The sequence below is a fragment of the Callithrix jacchus genome, chromosome 6 (genome assembly GCF_049354715.1).
Source record: "Callithrix jacchus isolate 240 chromosome 6, calJac240_pri, whole genome shotgun sequence".
Lineage (NCBI taxonomy): Eukaryota > Metazoa > Chordata > Mammalia > Primates > Cebidae > Callithrix > Callithrix jacchus.
Genome location: NC_133507.1, coordinates 69,940,301 through 69,954,916, shown reverse-complemented (window position 1 = coordinate 69,954,916; position 14,616 = coordinate 69,940,301). Strand labels below are relative to the sequence as shown.

Genomic DNA, 14,616 nt, shown 5'->3' with positions numbered 1-14,616 from the left:
TATTGGGTCCATATATATTTAGAATTGTTAGCTCTTCTTGTTGTATCGATCCTTTTACCATTATGTAATGACCTTCTTTGTCTCTTTTGATCTTTGTTGCTTTAAAGTCTATTTTATCAGAGATGAGAATTGCAACTCCTGCTTTTTTTGCTCTTTATTTGCTTGGCAAATCTTCCTCCATCCCTTTATTTTGAACCTTTGTCTATTCTTGCATGTGAGCTCGGTTTCCTGGATACAGCACACCGATGGGTTTTGAATTTTTATCCATTTTGTCAGTCTGTGTCTTTCAATTGGTGCATTTAGCCCATTTACATTTAGGGTTAATATTGTTATGTGTGAATTTGATACTGCCATTTTGATGCTAGCTGGCTGTTTCGCCTGTTAGTTGATGCAGATTCTTCATTTTGTTGCTGCTCTTTAGCATTTGGTATGTTTTTAGAGTGGCTGGTACTGGTTGTTCCTTTTTATGTATAGTGCCTCTTTCAGGAGCTCTTGTAAAGCAGGCCTGGTGGTGACAAAATCTCTGAGTACTCGCTTGTTTGCAAAGGATTTTATTTTTCCTTCACTTCTGAAGCTCAGTTTGGCTGGATATGAAATTCTGGGTTGAAAGTTCTTTTCTTTAAGGATGTTGAATATTGGCCCCCACCCTCTTCTGGCTTGTAGAGTTTCTGCCGAGAGATCTGCTGTGAGTCTGATGGGCTTCCCATTGTGGGTGACCCGACCTTTCTCTTTGGCTGCCCTTAGTATTTTCTCCTTCATTTCAACCCTGGTGAATCTGATGATTATGTGCCTTGGGGTTGCTCTTCTTACAGAATATCTTTGGGGTGTTCTCTGTATTTCCTGGACTTGAATATTGGCCTGACTTTCTAGGTTGGGGAAGTTTTCCTGGATAATATCCTGAAGAGTATTTTCCAGCTTGGATTCATTCTCTTCATCACATTCAGGTACACCTATCAAACATAGGTTAGGTCTCTTCACATAGTCCCACATTTCTTGGAGAGTTTGCTCCTTCCTTTTAGTACTTTTTCCTCTAATCTTGGTTTCTCATTTAATTTCATTGAGTTGATCTTCGACTTCTGATATTCTTTCTTCTGCCTGGTCAATTCGGCTGTTGAATCTTGTGCATGCTTCGCGAAATTCTCGTGTTGTGTTTTTCAGCTCCTTCAATTCATTCATATTCCTCTCTAAGTCATCCATTCTTGTTATCATTTCCTCGAATCTTTTTTCAAGGTTCTTAGTTTCTTTGCATTGATTTAGAACATGTTCTTTTAGCTCACAGAAGTTTCTCATTATCCACCTTCTGAAGTCTGATTCTGTCATTTCGTCACAGTCATTCTCCATCCAGCTTTGTTCCCTTGCTGGTGAGGAGTTTTGGTCCTTTGTAGGAAGTGAGGTATTTTGGTTTTGGGTGTTTTCTTCCTTTTTGCACTGGTTTCTTCCCATCTTTGTGGATTTATCCACCTGTCGTCTGAGTAGTTGCTGGCTTTTCGATTGCGTCTCTGAGTGTACACCCAGATTGTTGATGCTGAAGTATTTCTGTTACTTAATTTTCCTTGTAACAGTCTAGCCCCTCTGCTGTATGACTGCTGAGGTCCACTTCAGTCCCTGCTGCTGTGGGCTCCACCCTGCTGCTGTGGGCTTCGACCTGCTGCTGTGGACTCTGCCCTGCTGTCCTGGGCTCCGCCCTGTTGTCCATGGGCTCTGCTCTGCTGTTGTGGGCTCCGCCCTGTTGGTGAGTCTCTTTGTTTTGGCGGGTTGCCTTGGCAATGGCAGGCTGCGTCAGTATTGGGCGTGTACCTCAGTAGGGGCGGAATGCCTCAGTAGTGGTGGATGCCCCTCCCCCATGGAGCTGCACCGTCCTAGATTCAGCTGTGCCTGCAGTGAATCTCTCAACCCCAAGCGTTTCCAATCACTGTTTTGTTTGTCCCTGTGGGGGTGGGACCTGCCGAGCCTGATCACCTGGCTCCCTGCCTCAGAGCCCTTTCTCCCTCTTATTTTTTTTTTTTAAGTTAAGTGGTTGACTCTCTCCGAGGTGTTTTAGATGCCTGCTGGTAAGGCACCGGGATCTGTGTGATTTCCCATGCAGGGGCCCACTGCACCGGCTCAAATGTTGCTTCCCGGGAATCTCCTTGCCTGGCTCCCTGTCCAAGTCCTGTTTAATCAGATGGATATGCTAATCTGCCCTCCCAAATCGCAGATTGCCGGTTTAACAGGGCACTCAGATCAGTGCGTTTTGTGCGGGATGCCACTGTGCTGCAGCGGCCTGCACTAGCCGGGAGGGCTGTGCTGGCTTCCTGCGTCTCTCCTACACTTGGGAATTTCCCCGTTCTGTGGGCAACAAAGATCTGTCTGGAAATGCGGCTAGAACTCACCCTCTGCGCCTTCACTGAGAGCTGCAATCCTGAGTTGTTCCTACCACGTCATCTTGGAAAACCTCCTGGATACTGTGAGTTTTGGAGGTTAAAACACAGTTTTCTTGGGTTTTGGGAAACTAACAGTCATAATTAGGCATATTGATATGCCTAAGAAGCTTTCATACTGGAAGAGGAACTTGAAACATTAGAAACAGATATACTTTTAAAATTTATGATATATATTAAATGTGGGGCATGTCTGGCCAGGAGTAGGGTACAATAAGGTTCTTTACCATGTTCCTTTACTTTCATAAATTGTTAAAGAAAACTGATGCATAAAGAATCATGCAACAATTGCTCCTCTAAATGCATCATTAGATTGTTTGGTAGGATGTTGGTTGTCACACTTTGGCACTTTTCTCCTTCATTGAAATCATCACTTTGCAAATGTTAATATTCTATTGGCACTAATGTTAAATTGGTTGGCACTTTCCATTCTCGACAATATTTTTTTGTAAGGCTTCAGTGAGGTCTGGAATAGAGTTCCAATGCCAAACAGTAGCCCATTTGGCTTCTTTGGCAGATTTTCATTCTAAAGATCTGGATATTCAAGTGCCAGACAATACAGGAAAAGGGTAAAGCTACGAGTAAGAAAGGAGGTCTGAATGAAGCTGTAACCAAAAAAGAATGACAAAATACCTGTGGCCTTTTAATGATAAAAAGAGATAAAGAAAGATAGCTAAGAGGGATAAGTAGTATTATAAAAAAGTAAGCTGGGCATGATCCTGTGCTCCTGTAGTCCTAGCTAATTGGAAGACTGAGCTCAGGAATTCAAGGTTATAGTGTGCTCTGATCACACCTGTGAATATCCACTGCACTCCAGCCTGGACAACAGAGTGAGATTCTATTTCTGTTTCTAATAAATGAATAAATAAAAAAATTCTGCAATTCTATATGTTGATATTCAAATCCCAATCTGATACTATAATGTTGGGTATATTACTTCTAAGTATCAATTTCCTTATCTAGTGATAAAACATTTGTTTAATGAGGTTGTAGTAATGATTAATGGATTTATCTGGAGAAAGCAGGGTTTGTTTATAGTAAGTATTTATCAAATAGTTCCAGTTATTATAAAATAGTGTGACAGGATGTATCTGAATTAGATAATATATGTTTGTTTAATATATAGCAATAAAGCTTTGTGCAAAAGTAAAAACAACCCATGAGACCCATTTGTGCCTGCAAAGAACTTACAGTCTTATAAAAGGTGAATCCATTTATATGTCTGATACAATTTGTTTTCCAGTCAAACTGACTGTTCAAATTTAGGGTCTGCTAAATACTTGTGGGTGACTTTGGACAAGTTATATTTCCTCTCTGAGCCTCGAATTCCTCATCTGCAAAATGGCATAACCATAATGTCCACCTCATAAGGTAGTTAGCTGGGATTAAATGAGATAATGTATAAAAAGTATACGAAGTAGTCTGTCTGGCACTTCATCATCATATATTACTATTATTTGTCTTTCATCCAAAGAATAAATAATAAGGGACTCAGTAACTTAGGTTTCTTGATTTTTAAATATAATAAAATTTCTGTTTATATAGTTTCTTTCAAAAGATATAAAAGACTCTGGAAAGTGTTACAGAATTTTACTGAGTACATAAAAGAAGTCCTAAATAAATAGAAAGGCATATAATTTTCATGGTGGAGAAGACAATATTGAAATAGCAATACCTTTTACTTATTTATTTTTTTAAGACAAGGTCTCGCTCTGTCCCTCAGGCTGGAGTGCAGTGATGCCATTATACCTCTCTGCAGCCTCAATCTCTTAGGCTCAAGTGATCTTTTTACCTCAGCCTCCAGAGTAGCTGGGACTACAGGCACATGCCAACAACCAATTAAAAACATTTTTTTTTTGTAGAGATGAGGTCTCACTTTGCTGCCCAGACTGGTTTCAACTCCGGGCTTCAAATAATCCTCCTGCCTTTACCTTTCAAAGTGCTGGCATTGCAGGTATGAGCCACCACAGCCAGCCAATTCCTTTTTTATGAATCTATAATTCAATACAATTCCAATCAAAGTTCCAATAGGGTTTGCTACTGAAATTAACAAGGTGATCCTTAAATTCTTATGAAAGGATAAATGGTCTTTTAAAGTTTTTATCTATTCTTATTTATTAATTTGTTTTCATAATTAAAAATTTAAAAATTACCACTACCATCTCCCAAACAAGACAAAGTTCTACCCACTCTGTGTCCATGTTACTAAATTCACTTTAAGATTTAGTAAAACACTCCTTGTCCCTGAGGACTTTTACTGAGGCCACCTAGTATAACTTAACCATCTTCCTTCCCTTCCATGAATTCTCTACTTCTCAGTGTTCAAAGAGATTAATTGTTCACTTTTTAAAAAATCCTTTCATTTAGGATTAGGGTAGCAGTTTAATCTTCCTATCCAACCTTGTTTTCTGAACATTAGTCTCTCTTTAGTTTCCAACACAAGATGCATTTCTCAATGGGGAAATATGATTACATTCACTACTTTTTTGCTTATGGGTTTCAGTGTTGAAGTTTAAATTCCAAGAGAGGCTAGAAAAGATACATACAAAGAAACACATCTGGATATGAAAACAGAAGAAGAAGCATCTTTACAATTTTAGCCACTTTGCTCTATCACATGCAAGTAAAATCTACCTTTAAGGTAAGTTAATTCAGCAGCACTGTTGATGCTTAGTAAATCAGCTCCTTGATTCTGACATGAAACATAAGCTTCTTTCCAAGAAAGAGCTGCCTGAGTATTAAATTGGTAGCAACTTCCAAACCGCTCATTCTTTTCCCAATTATCTTCACAACCATTTTCTGTTGATAAAAAGATACATCAGTGATCACAAAGTAAGGACATAATGTTTTCTATTACTTAGAATGCTACAAATACTGCAAGTCGATTTGCATACTCTTAGGATATGCCCAAATAGAGACTGCCATCACTCCTTTAGACCATATTTTGATCACAATAAAATTGGAATTATAACACAGCAAATTACTCAGGCTAGTTGAAGCTTCCACTCTTTCTTATTTTCTACTCTCCTTTTATCCCTATCAATTACAATGCTGTGTTTTTGCCCATGTCCCTGCCTGCCCTCTGCCTGAAATACAAATCTCAGTGTGCACATGTTGTGAACACTGAGCTAATGAAAAACAAAGCTCATCTGAACATAGTGGCAGACTGCAGAGGGTTTTCCCACAGTCTGCATAGAAACCACTGTTTGTGTATGTGTGTGCACAGACATGCTGCTTAAATGGCCAAGAAATTGAGCCCAAGTGAGTACCTTATTTGGGAAACTAAGTCCAAGCTTCTCTTTAACATTTTAATAAAGAATTGAATATATGATATATAATTCACTTTATATATGCATTTTATATGCATATGTGTGCATATATGTGCCTATAATCACTATACATATATGCTTGTAGAGTATATATAATTTTAGACAAAGAACCTGCAAGATCTTTCCTGAATGAGATATAAAAGTTTTGAGACAACTGGTTCAAAATATACTCAGAGTTTCCCATGTACTCCCATATACTCCCAATAAGAGGGGAAGTCCAGTGCAGGCTGTGTCAAGTGTATCCCAGGCTCTAATTGGGAGACTTTCCAAAAGGTCTCCTATAGCCAGTTACATATCAGATGTTATACTCATGACCCTATAAGCTGGAAGGGCCTTTAGAGATCGTCTTGTCTAATGTCCTCATTTCACAGACAGGAACAAGATCTAGAGGTGACTGTGGCAGAGCTATAATCAAGGGCACAGGTCTTGTTGATCCTCTGAGTGGCACATCCTGCTTCTTCAGCCATTTTTCTATGGCATAAATAGCAACAGGGATTCCAACATTTGGTAAAAACAAAATAGGGTGGATTTGCAAGAACACGGTCTAAAGGTTCATTGTTACCACTGAGGCCCTACACTTGTAAATCCAGAAGCTTCCAGCAGTGGGATGGCAGTGTGTTTGCTATACAACATGACCCCCATGATTTACAAGCCCTCAAGTTTGAGAAACTCACAGTCTTGTTTCCTCCAATAAAAAGTAACTCTAGGAAGCATATGAATGCATTAACACCACCCCCAAACCCCCAACACACACATAACACCCACGGAGGCTAAAGGCACCAAGACACATCCCTCTCAAGGCAACAAGGTACAGTGGAGGTAAATATGTACAGTGGGGAAGGAGGATAAGGAATCCATCACCAGTTTCCACAAAACTGTGGTCTGAGCCTGATAGGTCATTTCATTGATCTGGGCCTGCTGCCTCTTACCTGAGAAACGGGGGTTTGCATTGGATAACCTCTAAGCAACTTTTCATAAATTTCTGATCCAAACAATAAGGAGAGTTAAATGAAGTTGATACCTGGATGACCAAACTCTGCTTATTATCAATTACAGCTGAAGTAAGTACTGGCTTTTTCTATTTTAGTAGGTAGGTTACAGGTGTTGAGAAGGCTGGGCCTCAAACTAGATAATTCTCAAAGTGTGGTCCCCAGACCAGCATCATCGGCATTACCTGGAAACTTGCTAATTTTAGGGGCCCTACCAAAAATCTACTGAATCAGAATCTCTGGGCCCTAGTTACATGTGTTCTAATAAACTCTCCAGGTGATTCTGTGCACCCTGAAATCTGAAGTCTTAACCCAGTATAATCTCTTCAAGTTGCATAGAACTCTGCATTCTGAAGCTGATTCCTGAAGGAGGGATCAGCATTACTAATACCACCTGGCTAGCTACTCAATGAGTTAGGATGGTATAGCTGTTTAGGGAAAGGACTTCATAGCCAGGCTTCCTGGGTCTGAATCCTAGCTCTGATATTTATTAGCTGTGTGATCTTAGGTAAGTTATGTACCTCCCTTTTGCCTCACTGTGATCATCTGTAGAACGGGGATTAAATTATGGTACTTTTGAGGGTTGCTGTGAGAATTGAATGAGTTAATGTATATTGAGAGCCTGAAACAATAACTGACACCTGGCAGAGCCTTGTTAAGTATTAACTATTATTACTTAGGTCTGGAGCTCTTTCCTTTCTCTTTGCTATATTCTTTCAATCTATTGTCCATTAAGTAATATTTTGTGAATACCTATCACATGTCAGCTGCTGTGATCCCCTGTAACTCTCACCTAATTGGTGAGAAACTGTATCTCAGTTATGTGCCAGATAATGATGTAATTGCTACTTTGGTCTCTGTCTTTCGAAAGAAAAGCAAATTCTTTAACAAATCCTGAACAGTTTGCTTCTAGTAAAAAGTAATGAGAAAAAGCACTCTGACCAATAAACAAGAAAGGTAGAAGGAACAGTGTCACCAATTTTGAGAGCCCCAGGAAGATCCATCCCTTTTCCTTCCTGCTCTTCAGGCCATAAATATACTTAAGACTTCACCATTTGAACAGTGTTTCTCAACTGATCTCTCCCTCAAACTATCCTTTGCTCTTTTAAATAAACATTATAGGAAGTCACTGTTTTGGACTAAGCTCCTGATCTAGGAGTCAAAAATCAAAATGGAGTCACCCATGCCAAAGTCCCATGTCACCATACTGAAATGGAGTTCTTATCTGACCTTTTGAGAAATCAGAAAAGCGAACCGCCTAATTTCCCAAACAGGCCAGTTTCAATCTTTAATTGACCCGATAATGAAGTTCCCTGTGTTTTAATCCTTAACCTGAAGTCATCTGATGTTAACCAATCAATTATTTCTCTATTCTGTTTCCCTGTCCACATCTTACACGGAAAGTTACTTTGAAATAACCAATCCACTCTTTGCTTTTTGTTTTTGTTTTCTTTAGCCCTATTTCTGTCCACAAAGCCAATCCCCTCTGTTCAATGAACTGGAACCCTTATAGTCTTCTATTTTATGAAATGAAGTGTTGCCTGATTCTAGAATTGCAATAAAGCCAAATGAGATCGTAACTACATAAAGTTGTTGCAATTTTGTCCTTTGCCAACAGTCTCTTTTTCTTCTCCATGAAACTTATGAGGCTTACTTCCTTCTGTTCATGCTTCAGTTTACTACAACCCAGCTTCTACCACCTCTAGTCTTCCGAGACTACTAAAGGTCAGCAGCAATTTCCTAACTGGGCATGCCTTTTCCACACTTCCTCTCCCTGAGGTGCCTGTGCTGTCGAATACTCCTTCCTCCTCCTCCATCACACCATCCACCTTGGTTCACTTCCTGGCCTGCTTCTGAAGGCAAATCATACCTACACATTACCTCTCTCTTCTCCAAACATATACTCCTTATCTGGGATAATATTTTTCCAGTCACTTTTGAGTCACTTTGAACTCTTCCTTCTCCCTGTTGCCTCATATAAATGTACTGCCTTTCTACATAAAGTTTACCAGCCCATACATACCAGGCTTTAAGCAGATGCCCCATTTTCGGTCATATTCATAATTTAAGGTGGTGGCACACCATGGCCCACTATGATCTTCATCAAGGATGCATTCATGATGCCAGGTCCCATCAATTAAGAATGGAAATTCACAAGGTCTCCCATAGGAGTTCCCATCTTTGGTATAGATCTCTGTGTTGGAAAGGAAGTTGGGGAAAAGAGAGTTAAAAACTGGGTAGTCAGCTTCAGTTTGCTAATTTCTAAAACCATTTTTAAAAGAAATACTGTTGTTTTCACTTAGAATATCTGAGTGATTATATTGGAGTGGTGGACGAGGAAAGCCTGAGTGTAGGAATTCAGAGCATGGGTGCTGTCAGGTCTGGACTTGAATGCTGGCTCCCCACCGACCCACAGGGTATCTGTGGGCAAGCTATCCAATTTCTAGTAGCCTCAGTTTCTGCTTTTGCAAATTGGGGATAGCACTCAGTGATCATCCATGTGAAGCTTCACTTATTGTGGTGTGATGAGGAGCTGAAAGAGCCTGGTTTGATCAGGTGAGGGTCTACTAACTCTGCTGTGGGCAACAGAACACTTCACCAGAAAGGGTGCCCTGGCTGAGGTTAAATTTACCTCTATTTTCTTTTCTTCAGAAAGTGCTGGAGCCAGAAAAATACCTGGGAACCACTGAGGGTGGGTGTGGACTTTGGAACCACCTGTGGAGTTAGAGAGATGGATGAACAGTCCCATTGTTCAGAGACTGGAGGTAGAATTGACACTGCGGTTTTTGAGGAAGTAAGAGGAAGAGCCGCTGAATTTGTGTGTTGATTCCTCCGGAAGAACAGGGCACTGTAATTGTGTTGTGAAAGAAGCAGCAGCAGCTTTAACGGGGCAGTCATGGGACCAGCTGGTGGCCAGTGAGGTAGTAGACATAGTTTTTCTTTTAATTACTTTCCCTGGTACATGGAGAGGAACTGGAAAATAATTCCAACCTCAAATATGCCTGGAAATGCTAGAAAGAACACTCAATGCTTATATCAATACCAATTCTCTTTAAAAAGTATTTTTATAGAACAGCTAACCCTGTATCTCTTTTGTCACCTTTTTCTAAATCTTCAATTTGTGAAAAGCCCCGGTCATTAACAGATCAAATAATGGCCATTAGGTAAGTCATAGAAATCAGATCTTATCAACCTTTACCAGGCAATTAGAGTTCCTCAAAATGTCTCACAGATTTGCTTAAAAGTGTGCTTAAGACAGTATTTGATTCTACTTTCTTTATTATTCTCAAGTGTTCATCTAAATGAAGCATGAGGCCATTTAACAGCTTAGAATGTATTAAGCAGAACTTTTACTGTAGTTCTGCTTAATACATTCTATAAGAATAATCTGGATGCTTTTCTTGGCAAATAGTCTTTTAAAAATCACTGGTTTTGTTTTCCTGTGTCATATAAATAGTTTTCAAAAGGGTACTTCTGTTAAAGAGTATATTTTATGTGGATTCTGCTTATTACCTATGTTTTGGTTTTAACTACATTCAAAACCCCCAATAGCTCATGACCAATTTCTCTTTCCATATGACAAACCTAAGAGGACAGTCCCTGAACAGAGGATTGTTCCTTGTAGAACCACCAGTTTTATTCTAAAACCTTTGATTTTTGGAATACAAAATGCCTTGGTATACATTTCTGTCATTTGATCTTTATCATAAACCTGTGAGATCATAGGGGAAGTATTTTACTTGTCTGGGAAATCCCCATTTTTGCAGTGTAGTCAAGTGAGACATTCAGGCATTCATCTGCAAGTGACAGAGATGAGAATGGGCTCTCTGATTAGTCTTGACCTATAAGGACAACTTGTGACATCAGTGGCTGTCAAGTTTCAAGTGGCTTCTCAAGTTTCAAATTAGATTTTATAGCTCAAAGCTGGGCTTCAATTAAAAAGCTCTCTATGTCACAATATATGCTTTGAAGAATGATAGGCATATAACCACCATACCAGAAGCAGCTAAATTATGCTAACTATTCACTAAGTTTTGCTCCCACGCATTTTTGCTGATGGGGATCTCCATGGGCTTCCTTAGCAAGACAGGCTTTCCTGTAAAGGATCTTTTCTGAATGTGTGAATTTATGGTGACAACATCCTTAAAACAACAGCTTATTATGCAATAGGTACACATTTGTGAGATGAGGTGATTATGCAGAAAACTGGCAAATTAATGTCATCAGGAACATGAGACAAAATAGTTTCAATGGATAAAGAGGTTGTTGGCAGAGTTCTAAGAGTTGCCCAGAATTCTGCAGCCACCCTACCATGAAAAGTCCATTTCCTCTACATGATTCACCAAACATTCAAAATTTGAAAAGTTCTAGTGAGATCAAGATATCTTAATGATATAAATGTACATCTACCTGGGTGCTAGTCAAAAGCCAGCTAGCTAGTTGTATAAACCAAATTTATACAACTTTGGATTTCTCTGAGATAAACATGTTACACACAGGATGGGAGTTGGGGTGAGAGGCAACCCAAGGCACAATGATAAATTAATGTTCTTGTGTCACAAGTGAAAACCTTTTTTATGCTGCTAAAGCCGATGGAGAAAGAAAGAAGCTATGTTTGGGGAATGGAATACTGGTTTTTGAGCCCACGTTTTCCTGCAACAAGCTAGGTAACCTTGGACTTCCTTTTGTTGGGACTAGGGTATCTTGTATGTTTTGTTTCTATACTGCTAGATAAGAAGGTAAGGATAACAACCAGTATCAAGAGTCTAAGTGAGGAGTCCTAGAGAAAGTACCTAAATTAAGACAGCAGTGCCTAACCTAAGAACAAGAAGGGACATACATAAATTGAAAAAGGGAGAACTGCCAGGACTTCATATCTAATTATATTGGAGTGGTAGACGAGGAAAGCCTGAAACCTCTACGGTGCCTTGCTAATTTCTTTTCTTTTTTTTTTGAGATGGAGTTTCACTCGTTACCCAGGCTGGAGTGCAATGGCACGATCTCGGCTTACTGCAACCTCCGCCTCCTGGGTTCAAGCAATTCTCCTCCCTCAGCCTCCCGAGTAGCTGGGACTACAGATATGCGCCAACATGCCCAGCTAATTTTTGTATTTTTAGTAGAGACAGGGTTTCACCATGTTGACCAGGATGGTCTTGATCTCTTGACCTCGTGATCCACCTGCCTTGGCCTCCCAAAGTGCTGGGATTACAGGCGTGAGCCACCGCGCCCGGCCCTGATTTCTGACATGTAGAACATAGATGGTACCAGTCACCTAGACAGAAACAGAAGAGGTGGCAGGTCTGGCCCTGGTTTCTGTGCAAGCTCAAACTTGAGGTATGCCTTAACTAGTCATAATTACATATGCTTTTAAAAAAGTCTTTCATGTTTCAAATATTGTATTTGAAAAGGTCAAGAAACACTTTATGCCTGTGGGCTATGCTGGTGGCATTGCTTAGCTCTCTCTGAATGGTCCCCTGGGTGGGTTCTTAACCTTTTTTATGCCACTGATCACTCGGCAGCTGAGTGAAACCCACAGTCCCCATCTCAGAAGAACATTAGAAATGCGTAAATAAAACACATAGGATAAAAATGAAAACCAGTTATATTGAAATGAAGACACTCCGGAGACTGAGGGAGTTTAAGATTACAACTATGCCCATCAAAAGAATTAGATCAAGAGACTAAAAGAACCCTGCCAAGAAAATGATCCTTTCTGGTCCCTGGACAAACACAATAAAACAAGTTAAATCCAATTCAAAAGGCATTTTGTTTGGCTCTGTGTTTTCTCTTAGTTGGCAAGTTGGAGAAGGGCTTTTGTGGCACAGAATTTGAATTTACCTTTAAGTCATATTCAGAAAGCAACTGCTTTACTTTTAGAAGGAAGCTGGCTCACAGAAACAGACTGTGAACTATTCAAAGGTCAGGGATTGACGAAAAGGAAACCTCCATCTCTAATTCTCTAATATTTCTCTATAACAGTAGAACTTGACATTCTCGGAATAATTTCTTCATCTTCACTAGGAAATAGACTAGAAAGAAAAACGTGTGTGGATGGATAATGGAAAGTATGGGAGCGAAGCTGCTATCCTGACTTTGAAGCCAAATTTAGCTTAAATTAGCTTTAAGAGAAGAAGAAAGCCATTGTAAAGCTAGAGGAGTTTGTAAAGAAAGACAAGGGAAAATAATAGGACTTAGATGACATAATTATATGCCTATTGATACTTGGTGTAATTTAGAGCAACATAATGAAAAATATTTGCTTGGGTGATAGCCAATTACACTTAGTGGTTAAAAAAATAAATCTACTCATTCTTTAACTTGGAAATTAGTCACAATCCAGTCTCTAGACTCCAAGCTAAGTCCATGGCCAGCTCCTCCCAAGACAATATTCGTGAAGTTATTTTTGGAAGCAACAGAAAAACTCTACTCTTAAAATGCTGAACCATAAATATAAACATCAAAATTTGGTTGCCATGCCAAAAATGAAAATAAATAAGAAAATCCACTCAAAGTTTTCCCATTTTATCAAAATATGTAGGCAAGGGAAAATACATTTTTCCTCCTTCTCCTTCTTTTCTTTTTTAAGAGATGGGGTCTCACTATGTTGCACAGGCTGAAGTGCAGTGGCTATTCACAAGCGTGATCATTACACACTGCATCCCTGAATTCCTGTGCTTAAGTGATCCTGCTGCCTCAGTCTCTCAAGAAGCTGGAACTATAATCATGCACCACCACACCTGGCCTTTCTTCTTCTTTTAAAACTTAGAATAAGATCAACATTATTAGATCATTTGACTTTTAGCCTGTAAAAAGATTTCCTGTTAATCTAATATTTCCTTTCCTCTAGGGTTCAGAAGACCATCAGAGGAAGTACATGTTTATCTGATGAAATCCCAGATTTATCACAACATGGTTGTGTGACCTCAGATAAGGCACTTAACCTCTCCTAGCCTTACCTGCAAAGTAGGGGCAAATATCATGGACATGTAAGAATGTCACCCAAAGTAACTGCACAGTGCCTGGAACTGAAGAGCTTGCTCACTGCCATTACCAATGTACAACTCTATTTTTACTAAATTGTGCATGTTCAATGTCACGAACCGCAAATCTGTCAAAGTCCCTCTCTAATACTCACCATGATAAGGCTGGTCACAAAGGCTTTCCTCTGAGCCTCCTTTCTTCCAGACATCAGATGCATTCCAGATTGCTGTGCCATGCCCGTTCTTGAGAGCCAGCCGATACTGGGCAGCACCGTACAGAGAGTGGTGCTCACATTTCCACCACAGCATGGCACTGGAGTCACAGCTGAACATTCGCAAGGAATCCACTGGTTTGGTAATATCTAGGCCAAGGCACTTCTGGGATTTCAAATGAAAGAGCCGATGCTGGGACACCCACTTCCATAACATGTCCCCAGTTCCAACACAGTCTTTTGCTACTATCCAGCTATTCAGTGGCTTGATGCACTTGCCTGTGTTTCCATGGACAATGGTGAAGGGGTCATTACCTGAGTCAGATGAACAGACAGATTCTGGATTATGTGGTTGAAGTACCTTGCTCCCTGCCTGCTGAGGAGAGTCCGAGCACCACTGTACTGTTGCCACCCTCAGATTTTTCCCACCCTTTATATGCTGTAGTGGACTATGCAAGGTGGGAAGTGGTGACCAGAGAGGCACTGCAGTATGTGGGGTCGGTCAGAGCATGGAATCTGGAGCCCAGTCAGCCTAGGCCCATATTTTGCTGCTGCTACTTATTAGTCATAGGATCAGGGCAAATCATTTAATCTCGGCTCCAGTTTTCTCACTTGGAAAATAGAACTTACTTCATATGGTGGGTGTGAGCATGAAAGCAGCTAATCCATGTAAAGCATGTAGAGTA

The 14,616-nt window shown here is 40.1% G+C and overlaps 1 protein-coding gene across 2 annotated transcripts in view; it reads right to left on the bottom strand.

Moving 5' to 3' along the window:
• Positions 1-14,616, bottom strand: part of LOC100402350 (CD302 antigen) — a 171,046-nt gene that overhangs the window by 150,578 nt on the left and 5,852 nt on the right. For both annotated transcript variants that reach the window (XM_002749408.7, XM_008998828.5), the window contains exons 2-4: positions 13,874-14,245; positions 8,762-8,932; positions 5,055-5,219 (exon numbers count right to left, since the gene is read on the bottom strand). In XM_002749408.7, coding sequence (XP_002749454.3) covers positions 5,055-5,219; positions 8,762-8,932; positions 13,874-14,245 — 708 coding nt within the window. The remainder of the gene's footprint in view (positions 1-5,054; positions 5,220-8,761; positions 8,933-13,873; positions 14,246-14,616) is intronic.